At 42.5% G+C, this 25468-nt stretch overlaps 1 protein-coding gene across 4 annotated transcripts in view; it reads left to right on the top strand.

Annotated features, from left to right (window-relative positions):
* INO80D (INO80 complex subunit D) overlaps positions 1-25205 on the top strand; it is a 61107-nt gene extending 35902 nt beyond the window's left edge. For all 4 annotated transcript variants that reach the window (XM_044241402.1, XM_044241406.1, XM_044241403.1 and 1 more), the window contains 6 exons: positions 7688-7912; positions 14070-14179; positions 15766-15899; positions 20095-20312; positions 21006-21163; positions 23458-25205. In XM_044241402.1, coding sequence (XP_044097337.1) covers positions 7688-7912; positions 14070-14179; positions 15766-15899; positions 20095-20312; positions 21006-21163; positions 23458-24623 — 2011 coding nt within the window. In that variant the 3' untranslated portion in view covers positions 24624-25205. The remainder of the gene's footprint in view (positions 1-7687; positions 7913-14069; positions 14180-15765; positions 15900-20094; positions 20313-21005; positions 21164-23457) is intronic.
* The last annotated feature ends 263 nt before the right edge of the window (positions 25206-25468 follow it).

The following is a 25468-nucleotide window of genomic DNA, read 5'->3' as shown; positions in this document are numbered from 1 at the left end:
ATTTTCTTGCTAAACCAGGATTATGCTTGAAGAAATTTTAGGGAGAAAGTTTGGCTTGTTTTCTCCCCCAAGTATGCCTTATGCCCAGCAAAGGACTTGAATTCATGACCCAGAGTTCAAGAGTCACATGTTCTACTGACTGAGCCATCCAGGCACCCCTGGCCTTGTTTTGGGAAAGATTTCTTGCTTAATTAGTTTAGCTGTAGATGCATGTACCCAAGAAGATCTCGCAGACTCTTCTTTCTATCTCAAGAGCAGAAAAAAGTTGGAATCTTAAGTATATTATGAATAGTAATTACTTCTAGTAGGTGCTTACCTTTTCATATTCCTAATTGTGTCTTTGATAGAGAATAGTTCTTGAATTTTTTGAGATTTATTTTTATTTATTTTTAAAGATTTTATTTATTTGAGAGGAGAGGGAGGGTGCACTAGCATGGGGTTGGGGCGAAGCAGAGGGAGAAGCAGGCTCCCCACTGAGCAGGGTGCCCAACAAGGGACTCGATCCCAGGACCCTGGCTGGGATCATGACCTGAGCCAAAGGCAGATGCTTAACCAACTGAGTCACTCAGGAACCCAGATTTATTTATTATTAGAGAGAGGGCGCTCGCGAGTGGGGACAGGGATAGAGGGAGAGAGTCTTGGAGCCAACTCCGCGCTGAGCCTGATGCAGGGCTCCATCCCATGACCCATGAGATCATGACCTGAACCCAAACCAGGAGTCAGACGCTTAACCAGTGGAGACACCCAGGCGACCCCAGTTCTTAATTTTAATGAGTACAATTTATTGTTCTTTCTCTTTATGGGTAATGTATTTGTGACCCATTTAAGAAATCATTGCTTACCCCACAGCTTCACAGTCACGAAGCTTTTCTCTAATACTGTCTTCTAGAAGCTTTATTGTTTTACTGACAATCTTTGTAGAAATTTATTTTTGTATAATTTGTATATATTGTGAGGTGTGGTGCTAAGGACAATTTTTTCCCGTGTGGATCTTCTCTCCAACCAGTGCTATTGAAAACACTGTTGATCTTGCGTTGGAACTCTTGGCATGAATCTGTATGTCTCTTTGTTAATTTTCTATTCTTTTTCATTGGTCTTTTTAAAGAACCAGCTTTTAGTTTCATTGATTCTCCTTCAGCTTTATTTCATCGCTTTCTGTTCTTATCTGTATATTTCCTTCTTTGTTTTGGTTTCATTTGTTTGTCTTTTTCAAGTTTTTGAGGGGATAGCATAAACCTGGGATCTTCTGTGGTTTCCTACCATAGACATTTGGTGCTGTACATTCCCCTCTACATGTGTTACAATCCCTGTAATGCATTGCTGTTGTATTTAAGCAGTTAATTGTCTTTTAAGGGTATTTAAAAGAAAAATACTCTTTTGTATTTCACCCATATATTTACAATTTCTCGGGTTCGTTCTTCTTTGACTAGTTCCATATTTCTGCATGATGTCATTTTCTTTCTGTGTGAATGGTTCACTTTAACATTTCTTGTAGTGCCGCTCTTCTGGTAGTGAATTCTTTTAGCTTTTATGCCTGGAAGAGTCTTTCTTTTGCCTTCATTTTAAAAAATTTTATTGAAGTATAATTGACTATGCCACTGTTGGGGGAGGTGCAGAGGGAGAGGGAGCCTGGCGTGGAGACTGATGTGGGACTCAATCTCACAACCCTGAGATTATGACCTGAGCTGAAATCAAGGGTTGGGCACTAAACTGGCTGAGCCATCCAAGCGTCCTTACATGCCTTTTTAAATTTTTTAATTGAAGTGTAATTGACCCGTAATGTTGGATTAGTTGCAGGCGTCTAACACAGGGATTTGACAAGTCTATATGTTATACTCTGTTCACCACAAATGTAACTCCTGTTCGTCACCATACAACCCTTCTACCATCGACTGGATTCCCTAGGCTGTACCTTTTATTCTCATGACTTACTGCATCACTGGAAGTCTGCACCTCCCTCTCCCTTTTATCCCATTAATCCCATTTTGCCCGTCTCCGTACCTTTCTCCCTTCTGGCAACCACCAGTGTGTCCTCTGTATTTATGGGTCTATTCCTGCTGTGTTTGGTTTGGTTTTTTAGAGTCTACATATAAGTGAAATATGTTATTTGTCTTCTCTGACCGATTTCTCTTAGTATAATACCCTTCATCCGTAGTTTTAAACCATTTGTGTAATTCTTTTTCTTTGTTTCTTGTGCTTGCGGTTCATTGACCTTTTATTTGACAGAGCGAGAGAGCACAAGCAGGGGGAACAGCAGAGCGAGAGGGAGAAGCAGGCTCCCCGCTAAGCTAGGAGCCCAGTTCGTGTTTTGATCCCAGGACCCTGGGATCACGACCTGAGCCAAAGACAGATGCTGAAGCATCTGAGCCACCCAAGCGCCCTTGTGTTTCATTTTGAAAAGTTTCTAGAGCTATCTTCAGGTTCATTAATCTTTCCTTTTGTGGCATCTAACCAGCCATCAATCCCATTCAGTCTGTTTTTTCATATTAGACATTGTATTTTTTATCTCTAGAAGTTTGTTTTGGAATATTGTCCATGTCTCTCCTTAATGCGGTCATGATTACCTTCTCAAACATGTGAAATATGATTATAATAACTGTTCTTTGATTCTTGGTTTACTAATTCTGTCATCTATATCATTTCTACATCTGTTTCTGTTTGATTTTTCTTTCTTATGGGTCCTAGTTTTCTGTTTCTTTGCATGTGATAATTTCTTTTTTTAAAAGGTTTTATTTATTTATTTGACAGAGATCACGAGTAGGCAGAGAGGCAGGCAGAGAGAGAGAGAGAGGGGAAGCAGGCTCCTTGCTGAGCAGAGAGCCCGATGTGGGGCTCGATCCCAGGACCCTGAGATCATGACCTGAGCCGAAGGCAGAGGCTTTTAACCCACCGAGCCACTCAGGCACCCCTGAATGTGATAATTTCTTATTAGATGCCAGACATTGTTAATTTTACTTACTTGATTCTGGTATTTTGTCTTCCTTTAAGAGCTTTGTTTGGGGACATAGTTAAAATACTTAGAAATAAATGTGAGTCTTGCTTTTTAGATTTCATGAAATAGGGCCGTAGCGGCCTTGAGCGGAGGGCACATTTTACCCCCACTTCGGCGGCGGTCTGCTCCTGAGTGGCCTGCGCAGTGCCCAGCAAGTTGCAGGTGTTTCCTCTTGAATGATGAAAACACAAACTAGGCCTGCTCTGTGGGAGTCTGGCCTTCTCTTTCCAGGAGGTTCACACCCTCCTGCACTGATCAGTGCTCAAGTGAAGAACTGAGAGCCCCTGTAGGTCTTCAGATGCTGCCTTCTGTGCCCCTCTCTCCTCCCCAGTTCTCTGTCCTAATTCCAGCATTTCTGGGTTAGTTAGATGTGGGTGCGCATGCCAGATAAATACCTTGTGTCTGAAATGTAATTGTGAGGTATGTATGGGCTAGAGAACAAACTTGTGTCTTCAGTATTTAAGTGGTGTTGAAGTTATGAACCTGAAGAATTTCCATACTGATAATGAGGACTGGGGAGAGAAAGAGAAGAAAATGAGGAAAACAACGGCAGGAAGCAAGGCAGTAGCAAGTTGGAAGATGAAAGGAAAGAAGAATAAATTGTTTTTCTGCAGGAGAGCGATCTAGTAAGATCAGATTGAAAAATAATTGTTGCGTTCCTACATTAATTAACCCAGATTGGATATTTCTTGTTCTTCTGTGCTGCTAGATTCAACTTATTAATATATTTTGCCTCTGAAGTCATTAATAAGATTTTCCTATAATTTTCCTTCTGTTATGTTGTCCTTGTTAATAAGTTTTTGGTGTCAAGTTTAGGTTAGCTTAATTAAAAGAATGTTCCCTTGGGGCACATGGGTGGCTCAGTTGGTATATTGTCAGACTCCTGATTATGACTCAGGTCATGATATTGGGGTTGTGGGGTCGAGCCCTGCATTGGGCTCCATGCTTAGTGTGGAGTTTGCTGGAGATTTCTTTCCCTCTGCTTTTTCCCCTGCTTGTATGCTCGATCTCTCTCTGAAATAAATGAGTAAAATCTTAAAAAAAAAAAATCCTCTCTTTTTGGACAGTTGGAATATTTTGTGTGTGATTCGAATTATTTTTTTCTTTGACTGTTGCTAGAGCTCATGGTAAAAGTGTTTAGGCCAGGAGTTTTTTGCATGTATGTATTCAATAAGTGATTTGATTCTAGATAATAGATACGGGTTTCGGTATCTAATAATAATACTTATGCTTGTATTGTGATTTCAGATAGGTCATTTCTTTCCATTCTCTTCCCAACCTTGGGAGGTAGGGGAGCCAGCTCTCCTTGATTGCACAGATGGGGGAAGAGAATACTGAGAATGCAGTAGGCGGCAGGCCTGTCGCTGCTGGTAAACAATGGCCGCTGGCCTTTCTCTGCCTGGAATGCTACTCTTCCTCCACAACCAGGTGTGAAATATGAGTGTTACCAGCATCTTGGAAGTGGGAGGCATGTTGGAGATTTTCTAGTTAAGGACATGCTGGGGACAGTCCGTGGTGGACCTGTGCGGGTCTGCAGACTGCGTCTTACTGGTCTTCAGCAAGAGAAGCGTGAAACTTCTGCTTAAGCTTTGAAAAAAAAATTTTTTTTAAAGATTTTAGTTATTTACTTGACGGGCAGAGATCACAAGTAGGCAGAGGCAGGCAGATAAGGGGGGGAAACAGGCTCCTTGCGTAGCAGAGAGCCCAATGCGGGACTCAATCCCAGGACTCTGGGATCATGACCTGAGCCGAAGACAGAGGCTTTAACCCACTGAGCCACCCAGGTGCCACTGAAAATTTTTATTACAATGATGGCGCATGCCTCAACATCCAGGTGCATCTGTGCATTCACTGTCAACTTGAGAACTGCCGATCTGGTGTGTCCTCCTCGCCGTAAGAGAGTCTTTCCAAATAACAGCTTTGGCAAGTGATTATCTACCTGAGCTCCTGAGCTTTACTCTCCCTTTAAGACTTGCAGTTTCTCCTCTCTTTCTTTTTTCTATTAATAGCCCTTCCATTCTCCTAGTTATGCAAGTTCAAAGTCATTGAGTCATTATCGACTTTTTTTTTTAAAGATTTTATTTATTTATTTGATAGAGCGAGACCACAAGTAGGCAGAGGCAGGCAGAGAGAGAGGAGGAAGCAGGCTCCCTGCCAAGCAGAGAGCCCGCTGCGGAACTCGATCCCAGGACCCTTAGATCATGACCTGAGCCGAAGGCAGAGGCTCAGCCCACTGAGCCACCCAGGCTCCCCATTATCGACTTCTTATCCTTCATATCCAGGCACCAAGAGCTAATTCTTTTATGGTAATGGCCTTATAGGTCTTGTTCTTTCTACTATCTCTGTGGCCTTTCAGTGGCAGTGCCGCCCGGCCTTCAGTTGGCCAGCGGTTGGCTCGGAAGTCAGTCCCTTCGTTCTTGTGCTCCTCTTTATCATTTCCAAGTTTCTCCCACTGCTGCCTTGGACACCTCATCTGCACTCTACCTTCTTCACGTCTGAAATGCGTTGTATTTCCTGCCCCGGGTCTGCTCATGTTCTTCTTCCCTGGTCTTGGCTGACGGAAATGGCCACATGATTAGTGTCCCTCGCTCCTCCCATCCCGGTTGACAAGGTCTGCCTTTCACACGTGCGGGATCCCTTTCCTCTTCTGCAGTCCGGCTGCTGCTGCCCTCGTGTGGGTTCTTGTTACCTGTTTCCTGGAGTTTTATACTAATTTCCTCCCTGCCCTCTTTCCTATCACTTCCTCACTTCTTTTTTTTTTTTTTTTTTTTAAAGATTTATTTATTTATTTATTTATTTGATAGACCGAGATCACAAGTAGGCAGAGAGGCAGAGAGAGAGAGAGGAGAAAGCAGGCTCCCTGCTGAGCAGAGAGCCCGATGCAGGGCTCAATCCCAGAGATCCTGAGATCATGACCACCCAGGCGCCCTTCTTCCTCACTTCTCTCAGTGCAGTCTTTCTTGCATGGTTCTAATACTGTTACCTGTTTTCTTCAAACTCTGTGAGGTTCTTCACTGCTGGTAGAATCAAGGTTAGGTTTAGAAAGTTTGCCTTACCCACTGCACTCCCCTGTATGCCACGTCTTAGCCAAAGCAAGCTACTTAGTACTTGATGTTCTCTATCCTGTCCATCTCTGAAGCCCGGCTTGTATTCATTTATCCTTGTGAGGTACCCTTTTTCTTCCAATTCTACCCTTTCTGCACAGTTCGGTTCTGTTGGCATCTCCTCTGCCGAGCCGCTCATCCAGCAGTCTTGCTCGTGAACTTGAATAGCACGTTAGCCATACCTAGACCTCTGTATGTTCTCTGCCTCACATTGAAGATATTTATAGTATCTACCTGCTCAACTGGGACTCCCGAATGAAAACCTGGTGTGGAACTTCAGGGAACAATTCAAAATAAAGATTCCTGGGCCCCATTCCGTGGAAATTCTGGTTCAGTAGATCTAGGGTAGGTCTTGGGATCTCAAATTGTGAAAAACTCCTAGATTTTTCTAATTGGAGATCAGGTACTTGAGTCCTTGGTCAGCCTGCCCCATTGTTTTTAGTTATTGTTATTGTTATTAGTTATTGTTTTGATTGTCTTTTGAATTGTTTAACTTTGGGGATCTGTTTTTCTCCTCTAAACTGCACTGCAAACTGTTTAAATTTTTTTTCTCCTTTATAGGACTCTGTGTAATAGACATAACAGCAAATGTTGAATGTTAAATAAATGAAAAGATTGAAGTAAGATCCTTCACTTGGTGTTTTTGTACTAGCTGCTATACTGAAGAGAACGTGTTTCTTAGGACTTATTTCTTAGACCAGAAATTTGCAAAGTGGGGAGTTCATGGCTGGCAAAGTCCCTTAAAGTGTCTGCCTTTGGCTTAGGTCATAATCCTGGAGTCCTGGGATTGAGCTCAGCAGGGAGTTTGCTTTTCCTCTCCTTCTGCCCCTTCCCCTCTCACTTGCTTTGCTTCCTCTCTCTCTCACATTTTTTAAGAAATCTTTTTTAAAAATGGTATCTCATGTTAAGAAAATAATAAAAATTATTATAGAATGGGGGCGCCTGGATGGCTCAGTGGGTTAAAAGCCTCTGCCTTCGGCTCAGGTCATGATCCCAGGATCTTGGGATCGAACCCCACATTGGGCTCCCTGCTCAGTGGAGAGCCTGTCTCACCCTCTCTTTCTGCCTGCTTGTGTTCTGTCTGCCAAATAATAAATAAAATCTTAAAAAAAAAAAAAAAAACAACAAAAAACAGTACATGTAAAAAGGCAGCTCTTTGATAAGGCACTGGTGGAATTCACTGCTCCGTTTCTGGTATGACCTATCTGTTATGAAATTACACTGAGTGTTTCCTCATAACTGCCGTGTCATTTACTCAGACGTTTTGGTATGTAAAGGTAAAGAAACTGTTTTCTTCCCGAGAACCCCAAGTCCCTTAACATTTAAAAGACCCTGATGCACTGTGTTGATACTGACATGCTGGAAAGGTGAAGCCTCTGAAGGCGCAGGGTGGGCTCTGCTGCCTTCTTCATTGTCGAAATAGTGTCCTTCCTTTCAGCCCTACGGGAATTCTCCTCGAATTTTGTGATGTGCTCACCTGCCCCAAATTGTGACCCTTGTGCCTCCGACCCGCTTCTTGACCCGCTTTCCCCCTCTCTGAACCGAGCCTGGCGTTTCATCAGTCCCTCCCTTGTCTCCCTGCCCTCTCCAGGTCCGATGACGATGATACGGAGAGTAGGAGCTCCAGGGTGACCCAACTTTGCACTTACTTTCAGCAGAAATACAAGCACCTCTGCCGCCTGGAGCGGGCAGAATCTCGTCAAAAGAAATGCCGGCACACGTTTAGGAAAGCTTTGCTGCAGGCGGCCAGCCGCGAACCGGAGTGCACCGGCCAGCTGATGCAGGAGCTGCAGCGGGCTGCGTGCGGCCGGACCAGGTGAGAGCCCCGCGCCGCCGCCGCCGCCGCCCGCTCCGCTTTCTCTGGGCTGCGACAGGCTCGTTGAGGCGCCGCGGACAGTGGGCATCTAAGCCTGAAATACTTGAGCATTGCGTTTTGTTTTCATTGCTCAGAGAAAATTTAACATCACGTGGTAAGAGAACATGGCCACGAGCTGTCCGTAAAAGTATTACCGTCACTTTGCCAGAGTTTGATGAGAATTTATTGGGTAAAGTATTTGAGAATGCTAAAACAATCACAATGCTTAGAAATTTCATATATTATTTAAAAGTGATATTTACAGTTTTTTTTTCTTACTAGAGAAATAGTATTTTATATTTTTTACTTATATTTAAAAAAAAATTTTGTTCTCAGCGTATTTTCTGTTAGTATCTCCATTATCCTGCATATTATATCTTCAGAATACTTCATTACATTGCATTTCTTTGGGGGGGGGATCTTTTCTTTTTACATTATAGTCCAAGTATTTGTTGTATTGTAAATCTGGAAAATATAAAAAAAAATGGGAGGAGGGGGTTTCCGTAACATCACCGTGCACAGAACAGAGAAGGAGCACTGTGAACATTTTGATTATTTCCTTGTAGTCTTTTTTCTTTGTTTGTGTGTACATGTGTGTGTTTGTGTGTGTATGAAATCTTCCACCGAGCCATGTATTTGTATTAAAAAGCAAAATTGAGATCATGCCCTAGGTATATTTTATTTCCTAATTTTGCCCATGTAACATTGGATTATAACCATTTTCTCGTGATACTAATTCTTTAAAACATGGCTCTTAATGGCTTTGTAATACGGATGTCAGCCCTTGGGCTTTCTCTGTTTTATGTATATATTTAAGTAAAACTGGGTCTATGTTATTTAAAAGCAATGTGCCCATTTTTTCCCTTAAAAATATATCATCTGGGGCACTTGGGTGGCTCAGTGGTTTAAGCCGCTGCCTTCGGCTCAGGTCATGATCTCAGGGTCCTGGGATCGAGCCCCACATCGGGCTTTCTGCTCAGAGGGGAGCCTGCTTCCTCCTCTCTCTCTGCCTGCCTCTCTGCCTGCTTGTGATCTCTGTCTGTCAAATAAATAAATAAAATGTTTAAAAAATATATATATATATCATATAGCCATTCACCTATATTCTCAAAAACTTGTTTCAAAAATATGGTTTATAATGTGTGCATACTATGTTATTGTCTGAAAATCCATAAATTGGACATGTAGAAGTTACCTGATACTTCAGTGAAGAAATTGTGATGGTGTTATCATTTTGGAAATCAGTTTAGGTGGTGAAATCTTAAATCATAATTACTTATTTAGGTTATATACCTTTAAAAATACTAGTTTAAGAGGCGCCTGGGTGGCTCAGTCATTAGGCGTCTTCCTTTAGCTCAGGTCATGATCCCAGGGTTGTGGGAATGAGCACCACGTGTTGGGCTCCCTACTCAGCAGGGAGTCTGCTTCTCCTTCAGCCCCACAAGCGAGCTTATGTTCTCTCTCTGCTAAATAAATAAATAAAATCTTTAAAAATAAACTAGCTTAATTGAATTAAAATTTTCCAAAATATCTTCACATTTAATTAAGGTTATTTCCTTAATTATTTTTTGAAAATTATTTTTTTCAGATTAGAAGGCATAGTTCTTTTTTTTTTTTTTTTTTAAGATTTTTATTACTTACTTGAGAGAGAGAGAGAGCACACAAATGGAGAGGAGGGGCAGAGGGAGAATCAGGCTCCCCAATGAGCAGAGAGCCCAATACAGGGCTGGATCCCAGGATCCCGAGATCATGACCTGAGCCAAAGGCAGATGCTTAACCATCTGAGCCACCCAGATGCCCCAGAAGACATAGCTTTTTATGGAGTTTATTATTTCACAATTTTTACTTACTATTTTTTTCAGATAACAACCTTGAAATACACACACAGAGACACTTTTATGAGTTTGTATACCATAATATTAGCAGTAGCTTTCTCAAAAGGGTAGGATTATTGATAAATGAAAGTTTAAAACAATTTTCCTGTAGTGATCATGAGTCACTGAGGAAAAGGAGTTTAAAACAAAACTTAAAAAAAACCTTTATTGGGGGCGCCTGGGTGGCTCAGAGGGTTAAGCCTCTGCTTTCAGCGCAGGTCATGATCTCAGGGTCCTGCTATTGAGTCCCGCATCGGGCTCTCTGCTCAGTGAGAGTCTGCTTCCTCCTCTCTCTCTCTCTCTGCCTGCCTCTCTGCCGACTTGTGATCTCTGTCTATCAAATAAATAAATAAAATCTTTAAAAAAAAAAAAAAACCTTTATTTATAGCCTCTGATCATATTTCTTACGTACCTATATATTTTTTGAAATGTCACTTTGGTTTTACGTATTTTGGTTTTTGTTAATATTTGTTATAAAAAATAACCTATTTTTCAGTTGCATATATCAGAAAGATACTCTACCCCTAAGAGTATTCTGCTGCTTAGGACATTTAGAGTTGTTTGAAACTTGGTGTGTGTGTGTCTCGTATACTACGTAATGACCGCTGCCTGCAGTATATTACTCACTCTTAGAGCCCCGACTCCTGTGTAGGGGGGAGGTAGTGTCCGTTCTAGAATGTCCTTTAAATCTTAGCTTCCATACTCAAGAGACTTAACTTTTCTTAAAGAAACATTTCCAGGTTCCACTACATTAGGTCCCCAGTTACATATGCTTATTGTGTTGCGTACTCTGCTTCACTGTCCAGTTGTATACTAATATTTCTGTCAGGTTAGACAGTCTCTTCTTTTTTAAGGTTTTATTTATTTTGAGAGAGAGCACAAGCAGCGGGGGCAGTGGAGGCAGAGGGAGAGGGAGAAGCAGACTTCCTGCTGAGCAGGGAGCTGGACACAGAATTGAATCCCAAGACCCTAAGATTATGGCCTGAGGCGAAGGCAGACAGAGCCACCCAGGCGCCCCAAGCTGGACAGTCATTTTTGCAAGGGCAGGAACAATGTACATTTTGTTCTTAAGTCTCTGGTATTGATGAATGAATGGATAGAATTAAACAAGTGAAGAGTGTCTGTTCTCTATTTGTCGAATGAATTCACTTGGTTTAACATACGTTTTGAAATAATGATATCTAACATTTACATTAGATAATGCTTTCAAGTGTACAATTTCAGTAGAGACCAGTTTTGTCTGGCGTGAGGCTGTCTGTGTAGAGCATTGTATACATTGAATCTAGTATATTATTAGGATCTTGTCAAAGATGTAAGGGACTGTACTCTGAGTTTGAGACACTCGGTATTTGTGTGATTTTTAACTGGCAGAATCCCCCCACCCCCCCTTTTTTCCCCCCCGAACATTTCCCAAACCTTCATTAGTGATTTTTTTAAAAATTTCATGATAATTAAATATTACTAAACAAATACAGAGACAAACTGTAATTATTAATTTGATGTCATTTGTTTCTGTCACTCATGATTAGTAAAAAATTTATTCGTCATTGCCTCTCTGATAATCATTTAACAGTGTGCCATAATCCTTTGTTGGTGATGGGTAGTTTACTGCTTTACTTACGTTATATTTCAGGCTCACAAAAAATCAGCTGTTAGTTGGATAATGTCCTCTATTTGATGTTTTTGCTTTCAAAGACAGGTTCCACAAAAGACATTTAAAAAGTTGCCTTTAAATGTTTTAGAAGTTAAAATTTTGATGAGTGCCTTTTAGTAGATATCCTTTAACATAGAGTTTGGATCTAAACTGAGTAACATTATTCTTCCTCATCTAAGAGCTTTGTCATATATATTGGTGAATATGTGGACTAAACCACTGAAATAGCTTAAGTATGTAAACTCAGATCTAGTTATCTTGTAGCCACATCCTGCAGAGACTAGTGTTGTTTGTGTAGAAATTTTATTGTAAAAGGGAGATCTAATCATACAAAAGGGAAACTCATAGTAGGTGTTTTCACATTAAAAACATCAAAATGTTTTGGTAATTCTCCTTTTGTTGAGATTATTCGGATAATAAAAATCTGTCTAACATCAGGAAATTTTACCTTAATCATTGGGGGGGTATTGAAATTCTGACTTTGAGTTTATGTTACCGTTTAAGAGAAAGATTGGCGAGTTGGAACATACCAGCAATTTTACAAAATGAAACCGGTAGTTCCTTCGAAGTCTAGGATAAAGAAAAAATGAGGGACTGTACTGTACCCGAGGCTTGGTGAATGAATGGCTGAGCAGATTCTTGAAGTGTTCTACAAAAATAATCTATTCAATATAGAGAAATGCCTTCTATTTAAATCTAGACCAAGAGAATTGCGGTAGGCTGCCCAAATAGTATGGCTTCATTTATTTGAAATTGTCTGTCCGGTTTATAGACATAAGTTATTGGCTCCCTTCCCCACTCCTGTGATTCTGACATATCTGGCAGAACCCTTAATTAAAATGCCTTTGATGGCTGTACCTGGTTCTCTATTTGTATGTACTATTTATATGAAAGTTAGAGGTGAAATTTTATTTAGATTTTCTTTCAATTCATATGTACTTTGGGTTCTGAATGACCTTCTGATTAGTGTAATTCCTCAGATATAGGGGCGCCTGGGTGGCTCAGTGGGTTAAGCTTCTACCTTTGGCTCAGGTCATGATCTCAGGGTCCTGGGATTGAGTCCCGCATCGGGCTCTCTGCTGAGCAAGGAGCCTGCTTCCCCCTCTCTCTCTGCCTGCCTCTCTGCCTACTTGTGATCTCTCTCTGTCAAATAAATAAATAAAATCTTTAAAAAATCATCCTTAGATATAGAAACAGTTCAAAAGGTACGTGTGATTTAGCATATCATGTAGATTTCCTTGTCTACCCTCAGATAGGTGTAAAGTTCCTACCAGTTTGTGATGCTTCAGAGAGTCAGATATCACAGGATAATTTTGTACTTCTAAGAACTTGAATATTATGTATTTTTAATTTTTAATGTTTGTAATAAACTATGGAAAGATCCACAAACTATTCAAACGAGTACTCATTATAGAGGGAGTGGGAACTGGAAAATTGGGACAAGGGTAGCTAGAAAGACTTTTTAAAACATTTTATTTATTTTATAAAAATCTCTTTGTTTTTGTTTTTTTAAGATTTTATTCATTTATTTGTGTGTGTGTGTGAGAGAGAGAGAGCATGAGCAGGGAGAGCAGCGGCAGGCAGAGGGAGAAGCAGGCTCCCAGCCAAGGATGGAGCCGGACTGGGGACTTGATCCCAGAGTCCTGAGCAGAAGGCAGATGCTTAACCCACTGAGCCACCCAGGCGCCATGAAAGTAGGCAACTCTTTGTTGCCTAGTTTTTTATTCTTTGTTTTTTCTGGGACCATGTGAATACATTGCCTACTCATGAATTTAAAAGTAAGAGTCAAATATTTAAATTTTGAGTGTATGGAGGGGAGATAACATTTAATGAAAGATGGAATTGCACATATTTTAAGAAGTTTAAAACATATATCCAAAATGAGTCCATTTTGGAAGATGAGAGCAAATCAACCATTTCTCCATTTCTTCTATATTCGGTCAAGTTTCTTGCGCATTTACTATTTAGCAGCTTCACATGGCCAGACTCTAATGAGGATAGTTCTTGGTATTATTAACAACCATTAACTATTTACTAGGTATTAAACTATCCTATATGATAAGTATTTCATGTCATATAGGATAAGTATATCCTATATGATAACTATATGATACGTATTTTAGATGTGTTGTATCTTTTGGTGCTTACCTGTCCCCTAAAGGTACTCTCTTATCTCCACTTTATAGGTGGGGAAGTTGAGGCTTAAGTGAGGTGAAGTACCTTGCCCAAGGTCACACAGCCGGGAAGAGGTAGAGCTGAGATTCCAAATTAGGTCTGATAATCCAGTCTCCTGTTCTTTATCCCTTTTTGTCTCCTCACTGGCCCTTTCTGACGTCAAAGGAACCAAAATACCACTTTAAAAAGAAAAAATAGGCGTCGTTGAGATTGATGATAATATATAATTACTGGTTTTATCAGTAGATTGGGGAAATACTGGAACTGGTCATTGTACCTCATAGTCACCTTTTTATTGAATGAACGTAGGAAGGTAAAATGTTGGTGTTACAACCTGCCAGCCTAGTGTTGTAAAGTTGCCCTGGATTCTCCCAGCATTCTTTTAAAAATGAATTTTGTCTCTTTGCTTTCTCAGCATGAGCCGGACCAAGTTGAGGGCAATAGAGCCAGCCGCATGCAGTGGAACCGTGAAGGGTGAACCATGCCCTAACAAAGCCCTTCCATTCACCAGACACTGTTTCCAGCGTATCCTCTTAACTGAATGGAGTGTGCACTGAAAAGTATTAACTCATTCAGGGCTAGTATTTTCATTCTTAAGCCGAGTGGATGACTTTTGAAATCTTAACTATTTTTAGTGTTTAAAATTTTTGTGTAACTTTGCATTTTCATGAAGTCTCCTGATTCATTTTTTTCCACTTCTGTTGTGATTCTTTATTCAAGAATTATATCAGAATCTGAAAAACTGTTAGCAAGTAGCAGGTTCTTCTGGTGGCGGTCACTCAGTTGCAGGAAATCTTGTGCTTGCCGTGGTTCTGCATAGCTTCTAGGAGGCAACTACAACACCCGTTCATGGAGAAGGCAAATTGTATTATTCAAAATCTGATTTTAGTCTTCCCAGAAATTTACATAGTTTTATGGTGTCCCTTTTGCCCTGGGAATAATTTGCTCTTTGTATTGAACATAATGCTGATTTGAAATGGAAGAAAGATAAACATCACTGACTAGGAAAGAAGATACATTAAGACAGAATATACTCGAGGAAAACCTGCGGTAAAGGGCTTCAGGCTGGTTTTGAAATCTTATTACTCTCACTTTTATTAAACATTTAAAATTGAGTAGCCTTTAAAAAATTTATACAGTGGCAATTACTTGCTCTTCTTTATTATCTTTGACTTTTTGCCCTCCTTTCTGTTCCTGGCATTAAATTTTCACAACTTTTTCAGCAGCACTTTCTATGCACGCAAGGTTTTATAAATAGCCTTAACTGTTAAAGTATAAAGGAAAAACAAAGGTGGCCCCTTGATAGGTATGAAATTTGTCTTGAGGAAATGCAGCTAGGGGCTAAACGTTTGGACGTTTAAAAATGTTGATCAAGTAAAGCTGATGTTCCAGTTTTAATGATAAAGTTTTGATCTAAAAGTAACTTTCCGTAAGTTGTGAGTTTTGAGTTTGATGTTGGAAATGGGAAATGAAAAATCAAATTTGGATAGATGAGCTTTTGTAACTATATCTTAAAATTTGTATTCTTCTTGATGAGGATTATATATGAAAGTTTTCCTTAAAAGAAAGTGGTATTTTCTAACCATTATAGTGGACTTTCTAAGAGTTTGTGTGTCAAGAATGAAATGACCCTGCTTTTTCCGAATAACAAAAATCAGAATGCCTATAAAGGAGATTCATATTAGGAGACTTTCAGCAAAGTAGACTCCTTTAGAAGTATCTTCTGATCAATTCAACAGTGATCATTTCTCACATGAGTACTTGGCTTGGTTATTCAGCTTTTATAGATCAGAAAATTTATTACTTAGGAAACACAAATAAGGAAAGAAGAAGGTTTTTTTTTTTTTTTTTTTTCCCTTAAAGACTAATTTATTTATTTTGAGAGAGAGCATGTGCGGGCCTGCACTGAGGGCGGGGGTCTCTAGCCGACTCCCTGCTGAGCACGGAGTCGGATCCCATCACCCTGAGACCACAGCCTGAGCAAAAACCAAGAGTTGGGCGCTTAACCAGCTACACCACCGAGGCGCCCCAGAAGCAGGTTTTATATAAAAATTGAAAACTTAAATAATTTGAGTTTCAGTGCGTTATATTCCTAACTTTGAAAACCACAGATATCCTCTTGAACCGCTCTCAGCAGCTTTTCTCAAGTTGCACAGCCAAGTTCGCAGACGGACAGCAGTGCTCCGTGCCCGTGTTCGACATCACACACCAGACCCCGCTGTGTGAAGAACATGCCAAAAAAATGGTGAGTTCAGATTTGATTTTCTGCAGCAAAGACTTTCAAACTTGTGACAGCAATCCACAGTAAAAAGTATTGTTTGCATTAGTTAAAAACTGTTTGTGTATGTAAATATATATGTTAATACAGAAATATGTGTATAAAATATATATATGCTGGTCCTGATCAATTGGATTAATTTCATAGCCTCATTTAAAAGAAAACTTTTCCAGAAGGTATTTAGTCGTTACTTACATATGGTTATTTTGTTTACTATGTATTCCTATTCCATACCTCCCTCCCCCTCAAGGTACATTTTCTTAACACTTAACAGATTAACAGATTTTTCAAGTTTCCTTTGCCCCATTTCTCTAGATTTTTGCTTTTTTATATATACAATTTGGTGAATGTCATAGATACTTGATGGAATTTCAGCCAGAGGCCAATTTTTTCTGTAATTAAGTGCATTTTTTTTTTGTTTTTACCCAGATACTTGCTGAGTTCCACTATTTGCTAGGTAGTATGCAAGGTATAATGCATTAAAAAGCTGAGTAAGACCATTCTTTCTCTCTGTAAGCATTTTGCACTTTCAGGGGTTCATCAGGGTAGCCGAATGGCCACCGGACCAGGATGTAACAGTACAAGGCTGTGCTCCTGGTGTTGCCACCAGCTAACTGTGTATCGAGGACTGTTTTAAGTTAAAAGTCACAACTGAGTATAGCAAACGTTTGTAGCCCATCAGTCCCACGTCCCACAGAGGCTCACAGCGGATGATGTCAAACAGTCTTGAATCCAAACACATTGTGCCAGCTTGGCTGCCAGCATTCCAGCCTTAGTTGTCCTCACCTTTGCCCGGATGACATTGGTCTCCCTTCCTCTTGCTGTGGCCCTCCCCTGCCCCGCAGACATTTGAGTTCATATGCCCCGCAGACATTTGAGTTCATATGCTCACTCTTTTTGGTCCGCAGTTCTCAGAGTTGGACAACACACACAGTCCTGTAACCATCGCCATAATCCAGATGCACCATTAACCGCCCACATTCTCTTGGGCTGCACCCACCCCTGCAGTCTGCCCCTTCCTCTGTCTCCACTGATGTCTTCCTGCTCGTGTAATTTTTACATATTCCAGAATGTCATATAATTGGAATCCTCCAGTATGCGGCCATGAGAGCAGGCCTTTGAGAATGTACACGTGATCGTTTTAGTTTCCCGGTCAGAACCTTCCGGTGGCTTTCCATCATATCCAGAGTCAAATCCAGGATTCTCACCTGGCCTGTGAGACTTGCTGATCTGGTCTTCGCAGCTGCACCTTGTACCCCCTTCACCTCTGGAGTTCCGGCTGCATCAGCCTATATTTTTTTTCAGTTAGTTTGTCTGTTACCAGTATCCCTCTATTAGAATGTAAATTTTACAAAGGCAGGAACATTTTTTGTTCATTGCTACATCCCTAGTGCTTAGACCAAAGATGCCCAGGAAGTCACTGTTGAGTAACAGACACGTGGCTGGGAAGGGTTCAAATGAAGAATTAGGTTCAACCAGTGGACAGAACAGCCATTGGTAGAAGCAGCTCAAGCTATAGGAAGTCCAGGCTGACACACAGAACATGGTAGAAGGAGGCCATGAACAAGTTGGGGGTGAATAGTGTAGGCAATGAACAGATGGCATGAGGAAAGCCTCCAGGGCCTGGGGGTGCCAGCACCCTAGAGGAGCTATGTGGGGGACTACCAGGAGACGGCAGGGCCTCAGTCGGGGGCAGTTCTCTGTGGAGTACATGACCAACGACATTGTTGGGCTATAAGGTATAAACTTAGGAGAATAAGACACACACCTAGAACCAGAACTAGGTGGTATTGAGTGTCTTACAAGTAGGATGTGTGGCTCTTGGGCTAGACAGACTTTCTCCTACCTAACGCTGGTCCTAGAGGGAGAGCCTGGGATGGGTGCCCAGCATCCTGGTGGGTACCGGTGGTCGCTCAGATACTGTTTGTTGAATTAAATACTGGATCTAGTCAAAGTAGACCTCAAATATTGAGCCAAAGAACTGTAGATGCTGGGAAACAGCCTTTCTTTTTTGTTGTTTGTTTTCTGAATTTGTACATTTGTGACTGGAGTCTGTATTTGTGTTTCGATCCAAATATTTGGCTAGTGTTCACCTTCTTTTGGATTTCCTGAATTGATACTTTAATTTTATTCTTTCTTATCTTAAATTTGTTTAAATCTTAATAACTAGTTTTAGTTATTAGTTTTCAAATACTGTTGTCTGTACTCTTTATGTATTTAGTTATGAGTTATTAATGAATTCATTAAATGAAAGGTAGCATCCATTGTAAAACCACGATTGTTTTATATACCACCAAGAGATTTTAAAAATGGGGCATGGTGCATTTCTTACCACTTAAAATTTTTGATTTATATTTATCAAAATAGCTTCTTTAGACTTAATCAGGCATAGGTTTTTATCTTTTCTAATTTTTATCTTTTCTAATGCTGCTGGTCTAACGTTTCTGCTGTATTACTTGACCGGGAAAGGCAGTGTTTTCTACGTACGTCAGCTGGAGCACAGTTTGGTCTACTTTGTGGTTATATTCCTTTGTCATTTGGTTGTTGCTTTGAAAAAGAAAGAAAAAGGAATTGTGGTCAGATCTTCAATAATGAGTATTTGCTTCAGTAATGACAGTTGTATATGCTATTTCATTTTGTGCTTTCGCACACTCGGTTTTTCTTCTTCATGTAAAAGCAACAATGTACATACCTAGACTCTTAACAGCCACAGTACCAAGAACTGTTACCCTCTTTGCATGCATGTAGGCAGTGCCAGCTCTCATGACCATCACTGGGTTAACACAGTTGTAAGATGCCATTACTGTGAGATGCACTTGAGTTGCAGAGACACTCCAGTGTGTGTCTTGGAACTAGTGAAATGCAGTATTCAGATGGAAGGGTGGCTGCTGAAGACAGCAATTGCCAATTTCTGGTTCTTCCTGGCTGGTTCTTCCTCTGTCTACTCACTCAGTTGGAGCAGTTCTATAACGCTGCGGTCCCATGGCCTTCTCTCTTTACCTTGTCTCCCTGCCCATGTCAGTTACTGGAAGGACTTTTACCATGTCATCATTTCTGAGGCTACATCTCCACTCCATTCTTTATCCCTTACGCTGATTTTTCCTATCTCCTGGGACATGTTCATACCTCAGATTGTGAGCCAAACTGAATTCCTTAACTTTTCTTCTGAATCCTTACTCTGCTGTGTGCTCTGTTCCCACTAATGTTATCATCTAACAGTCAACCCTAGCAACCCTTCGTCAGGTGCTCTCTTCCCGTCATCCGCACCACATCCAAGGAGCTGTCAAATCTTACGAATTCTGTCCCTACAGGGCTTTGTCTTTCCAATTCCACTCACATCGCCTTAGTCGTTTATCTTGTATTGACCATTGAAGTAGGCTTCTGATTGGAAATAATGCCTCCCTCCACTTGCCTTGTCTGTCTGTCCCTTTATATTGCTACGAGCCTAGTTACTCCTTTCAGAACGTTTGTCAGGTTGTGTTAATCCTTTCATCAACAGTCATTTCCCATTGCCTAGAAGATGAAGTTGAAAATCCTTAACCGCATTCAGAGTCATACATGATCCGGTGCTCAGTTTCACAGCTTAGACTTCCACAGTCTGTCCCCCGTATGCCACACCCCAAACACAAGTCATACGTGGTTATTTGCTCTTCTTTTTTCTTCTTTGTGCCATTTCCTTTTAATCATGCAACTGAAAATAATTGATGCTCCTTTTGTATACCCATAGAAGGTCATTATTACCTTGTTTTCTCTGTACTGTATTTATGTATACTTGCATTCCTATTTTTCCTATGGAAGAGTAAGTTCTTTGAGAATGCATTACGTTTCATTCATGATGTTTTTACTCTCCAACACCGATCCCAATGTCTTCTTTTTTCCTGTGTCTCTTCTACCCACCTGCACCTCCCCCTTGGCCTGCCACGGTCTCACAGCGTCTGGGTATGAGTATGGGATGAACTGTACGTGTATATTGAATTGATTTGAATTAAATTAAAACATGAATTCTTTATTCGTTCCTTTATTGCTGTGCACAGCTGTAGGCATGCAGGATGCTTTAGGCATTCCATAGAATGTTATGTGATGCATTTTTTCCAGGTAGCTGTTAGGTTTTTCCTAGACCGGTCTGTCTCAGTTTAAAAATACCCATTTATTCATTCCGAAGGATAATTTCTTGAGAGGAGATAGCTCCCGTAAAGTTCAGCACCAGCAGCAGAGGAAACCCAGGAAAAAAACCAAGCCTCCTGCACTTACCAAAAAACACAAGAAGAAGAGAAGGCGTGGACCTCGTCGACCCCAAAAACCCATCCCCCCTGCAGTACCCCAAGGGAACCTCAGCATGCCCACCAGCGTCTCACTGCCAGTGGAGGCTGTTCAGATCCGGTCAGTGGCGGCGCGGAAGCTCCCGTTTCCTTCTTGTGTTGGATGGTTCTCAGAACGTGTAATTTCACGTTCTTCTCTAGCGTTGTGCGTGGGCTCCAGAAGGCGTCTGATAGATCAGCCTAGGCTTTGTAGTTTCCAGTATAATTTTTACCGAATGTTTGAGTGAGAGATGTGAAGGAAAACATTTTGTTACAACGCAGAAAGCAGATGCTGAAATGGAGCATTTAATTGTCCGCTCAGATTTTCCTGCTTTAACAGAAGTTCCATATACGTTTGTTTCAACAGAAATACTCCATCAGAATCCTGATGAGCTACTAGTTTCGGCAAGGCTTAGCATTTGCACCTGAAGAATGAGGCTTCTGTTTCAGCTCAGCATCTCCACTTTGTTTATGTCGTTTCTAAAAATTATTATCTCGACTAGATTTGAAATTTACCAGAAATCAGTGCCCCAAATTATAATTCATTCTACTAATTTGAAGTAGAACTATTACCTCGAAATTTCTCAATACCTGGTTAAAAGCTTCAGAAATGCTGACTGTGGATGGCGAGGTCTTCTTTCGCTTTCACATGTCCTTCTCTGAAAGTAGAAGTTTGGGTTAGGATTTCCCATCTTTGTGTTTGACGAACTTGTCTTGGGGACACGGGTGCGAAGGGGCAAGGAGGGGGTGGGGCCAACCATGTCCTCTTCCCCAGGAGCCCGTCCACGCCAGAGCTGAGTGCTGATGAGTTGCCGGATGACATTGCCAATGAGATCACTGACATTCCCCATGACTTGGAATTGAACCAGGAGGACTTTTCGGATGTCCTGCCACGGCTACCTGATGACTTACAAGATTTTGATTTTTTTGAAGGTATGGTCAGCATTTTGATTCAAGACCATTTTTGTTTGGTTTGGTTTGGTTTGGTTTTTTAATGAGCTTTTTAAAAGGGAAATAGTGTTTCTGAGATGTGTTTGAAGTACCCCTCCTCACAGAAAATTCAGCTCTGCTAAAGCTCTTTGCCTTGTTACAGGTGGGAGCTGTGGGGTTTGTCTCACCCTGCTATGTAGGCTTAAGATTGATCATTTGATTGCTAGGTTTTTAACTTGGTTGCTTTACAATGAGTCATTGTACTTTTTTTTCAACAAAAACATACTACTTTTTTTTTTTTTTAAAGATGTTATTTATTTGTCAGAGAGAAAGCGAGAATGGGAATGTGCACAACGAGGGGAAGCAGCGGGCAGAGGGAGAAGCAGGCTTCTCGCTGAGCAGGGAGTCCTCCATGGGACCGCGATCCCAGGACCCTGCAATCGTGACCTGAGCCAAAGGCAGATGTTTAACCAACTGAGCCACCCAGGCATCCCAACAAAAACATTTTAAACTTGAATTTATTGAAGCCTTTTGGAACTTGTCCCAATCATAATACCTGTATGTCAGTTGAAGTGTATTTTTCCAAAACAAAGTTTGCTTAATCTCATCAGGTCTCTGGTGCTTTCAGGGGAAACCTTTTATAGTCTTAGAATGTTTCTTTCCCATTAAAAATAAAAAACCAAACTGGACATTTTTGTGGTGATTAGTCAAGTTCCCAACTATATAGTTTTGTTTTGTTTTTAAAGATTTATTTATTTGACAGAGAGGGAACACAAACAGGGGGAGCAGGAGAGGGAGAAGCAGGCTTCCCACCAAGCAAGAAGCCCTACTTTAGGCTCGATCCCAGGACCCTGGGGTCATGACCTGAGCTGAAGGCAGTGTTTAATGACTGAGCCACCCAGGCGCCCCTAGATTTTTTATATTGGAAGTGAAATCAGCAGCAGACCATGGGCTTCCATTCTATGAAAGTGAGTTAGAAGGAGAGGAACAGGATTAGCAGGTCACAAAAAGCATTTGAAAAGGTAGTGTGTGAGTGGACGGAAATGCGGGCTGCTCACGCGCAGGCGTGAGTTTGTGTCCAGTCGTCCACAGCCGCCCTCCTGCTGGAGGAGCGAGTTCAAGAGCAGAAGAACCAAGGGGGATGCCTACACAGCTGTTTGTCTCCAGTCTGAATGGATATGTTTCCTATTTTAATGGTTTTAACTTGACATAAAAACACAGGTGTAGTCAGACTGGTCACCGTGCATTTTAAGTTGGTATTGCTCAGAATCCTTAAGAATTTAATGCTTTGATGAGCTGGGTGTAGAGGGTGCTGTGGATAAATGGAAGATGTGACGCACGTTCCAATCCAGTCCTTGGAAGCTTCTCTGTTCCATGGGGACCCTCTTTAATAGAATACTGGTTTGGTTTCAGTGATTTATGTGTTTATCAGAGAGAACTCACGTGTGCAGGGGGAAGGAACAAAGGGAGAGACAATCTCAGTCTCCCTGCTGAGCATGAAGCCCAATGTGGGGCTTGATCGCATGACCCTGAGATCATGACCTGAACTGAAATCAAGAGTCAGATGCTTAACCAACTGAGCCACGCAGGTGGCCATTTTATTTATTTATTTTAAAAAGATTATATTTATTTATTTATTTGTTTGAGAGAGCGCGTGCACATGCACGTGGGTGAGGGAGAGGGAGAAGCACATTTCCTTGCCTGGCAGGGAGTCTGATGTGGGGCTCTGTTCCAGGATCCTGGGATCATGACCTGAGCTGAAGGCAGACGCTTAACTGACTGAGCCACCCAGGGGCCCAATTTTTAAAAGATTTTATTTATTTATTTGACAGAGAGAGGTCACAAGTAGGCAGAGAGGCAGGCAGAGAGAGAGGGCAAAGCAGGCTCCCTGTTGAGCAGAGAGCCCGATGTGGGGCTCAATCCCAGGACCCTGAGACCGTGACCTGAACCGAAGGCAGAGGCTTAACCCACTGAGCCATCCAGGTTATACAAGATTTGTTTGTTTATTTATTTGAGAGAGAGAGAGAGCGCATATAGTGGGAAGGAGGGGCAGAGGAGAGAGAGACTTAAGCAGACTCGGGCACTGAGTATGGAGCCCGATGTGGGGCTCGATCTCATGACCCTGAGATCATGACCTGAGCCGAAATCCAGAGTCAGAGCTCAACTGACTGAGCCGCCCAGGCTCAGAATAGAATAGAATATAGAATATTGTTGAAAAATAATAACAGGCATCTACTTTTTGTAATACGGGGCCAGCGGAAGCTCTGCTCATTCTTGATGGCTTTTGTTTTCCTCAGGAAAGAATGGAGACCTCCTTCCGACTACCGAAGAGGCCGAGGAACTCGAACGGGCCTTGCAGGCTGTAACTTCTCTTGAGTGCCTGAGTACCATTGGGGTACTTACCCAGTCAGACGGTGTGCCAGTGCAGGAGTTGTCCGATCGAGGAATAGGGGTGTTCTCCACGGGTAGTGGAGCTTCAGGAATTCAGTCCCTGAGCCGAGAAGTGAACACGGACCTAGGGGAGCTATTGAATGGGCGCATAGTACATGATAATTTTTCTAGTCTAGAGCTGGATGAGAACCTGCTCCGTTCTGCTACCTTGTCTAACCCACCTACACCCCTGGCAGGGCAGATCCAGGGGCAGTTCTCTGCCCCAGCCAACGTTGGCCTTACTTCTGCCACTCTGATCAGCCAGAGTGCACTTGGGGAGAGAGCCTTCCCAGGACAGTTTCATGGACTACACGACGGCAGCCATGCCTCCCAGAGGCCACATCCTGCCCAGCTGCTGAGCAAGGCAGATGACCTAATCACCTCACGACAGCAATACAGCAGTGATCATTCACACTCCTCGCCCCATGGAAGCCATTACGACAGCGAGCACGTGCCGTCTCCCTACAGTGACCACATCACCTCTCCCCACACGACGTCTTTCTCTGGTGAGAATATGGCAGCTACCTTTTCGGCAGAGATGCCCATCATGGCGCAGCACTTGCTCCCAGCCCAACTCGAGGTGCCCCTTGGAGGAGTCGTCAACCCCAGAACTCACTGGGGCAGTCTCCCTGTCAACCTCGGAGAGCCCTCTCCGTTTAGCAACCTTCTCGGCGCAGATGGCCATCTCCTCTCCACTTCCCTCTCCACGCCACCCACCACTTCGAACTCAGAGACCACACAGCCTGCCTTCGCCACCGTGACCCCCAGCAGCTCCAGCGTGCTGCCGGGGTTACCGCAGACCAGCTTCAGTGGCATGGGGCCTTCTGCTGAACTATTGGCCTCAACCTCCCCCAAGCAGCAGCTCCCTCAGTTCAGCGCAGCCTTCGGCCACCAGCTGAGTTCTCACAGTGGCATCCCTAAGGACCTGCAGCCCAGCCACAGCTCGACAGCGCCTCCCACAGGCTTCGCAGTAACAGGTGCCACCGCTACAAGTACCAACAGCGCATCCTCTCCCTTCCCCTCCCCCAACTGAGCGTGTCTGTGTGTTTGCAGGCAGCCGGGGAGCCTGGCGTTTTCTATCTTCGTTCCCTGTGTATCATCCCTCTCCCCCTTTTCCTAACGGAGATTTTAAAAATAACAGATGGGGACTACAGGGGAACTCCCTTTTCCGGTTCAACAAGTCGGCCTGCGGTGGACCTCGCTTCAGTGTTCCCGTGTGCTCCTCCGCACTGGTGCTCATTCCCTCCTGGCAGGTTCACCCTCCCCCGATGGTTTCCTTCGTGGCTCAGCACAGTGACTGGATAGAATCGATTTTTAGCAGCAAGTCCTAGAAGTGGAAGATACCTCAGATTACCAGTGCCCTTTACTATTTCCTAGTATTCAGATCAATGCTTTCCATTCTGTGACCAGGTCTTGACGGAGGTGGTTCTAGAGAGAAGGGTCCTATTCACTGAGTTCCCGTGTAAGCGACAGCAGATGGTGCGTGGGGGGCGGGGCGGGGCTCTGACCCAGCACCACCTGCTAGACACCACATGAGGCCAGGATTCCATTCCGAATTGTGATCATGTTCGATTAAAAAGAAAAAAAAAATTAGTCTTTTGACCGCCTGTGTGCGTGTGTGTGTGTGTGTGTGTGTGTGCGCGCGCGCGCCCGTGTGTGTCTGTGCAGGGCAGGAAGCAGCTGTCCCGTTGTTGTTGCTGTTGTTTTGTTTTGTTTTGTTTCCTAATGAGGATAAGGCTCTGACTTCTCCTTTCCCACATCTCAGAACCCTCATCGGGTTGGTCATTCTTTGCCCCTGAATTAGGGAGGTCTCCCGCGTGTAGAGAGGGGCAAGCTGGTGATGCGGATTGCACAACCCCGTGGTGCTCGGTGCTCGGT

The sequence above is a fragment of the Neovison vison genome, chromosome 3, assembly GCF_020171115.1.
Source record: "Neovison vison isolate M4711 chromosome 3, ASM_NN_V1, whole genome shotgun sequence".
In the NCBI taxonomy this organism is placed as follows: domain Eukaryota; kingdom Metazoa; phylum Chordata; class Mammalia; order Carnivora; family Mustelidae; genus Neogale; species Neogale vison.
The sequence above is the reverse complement of the archived record's forward strand: the minus strand, read 5'-3'. Positions and strand labels throughout refer to the sequence as shown.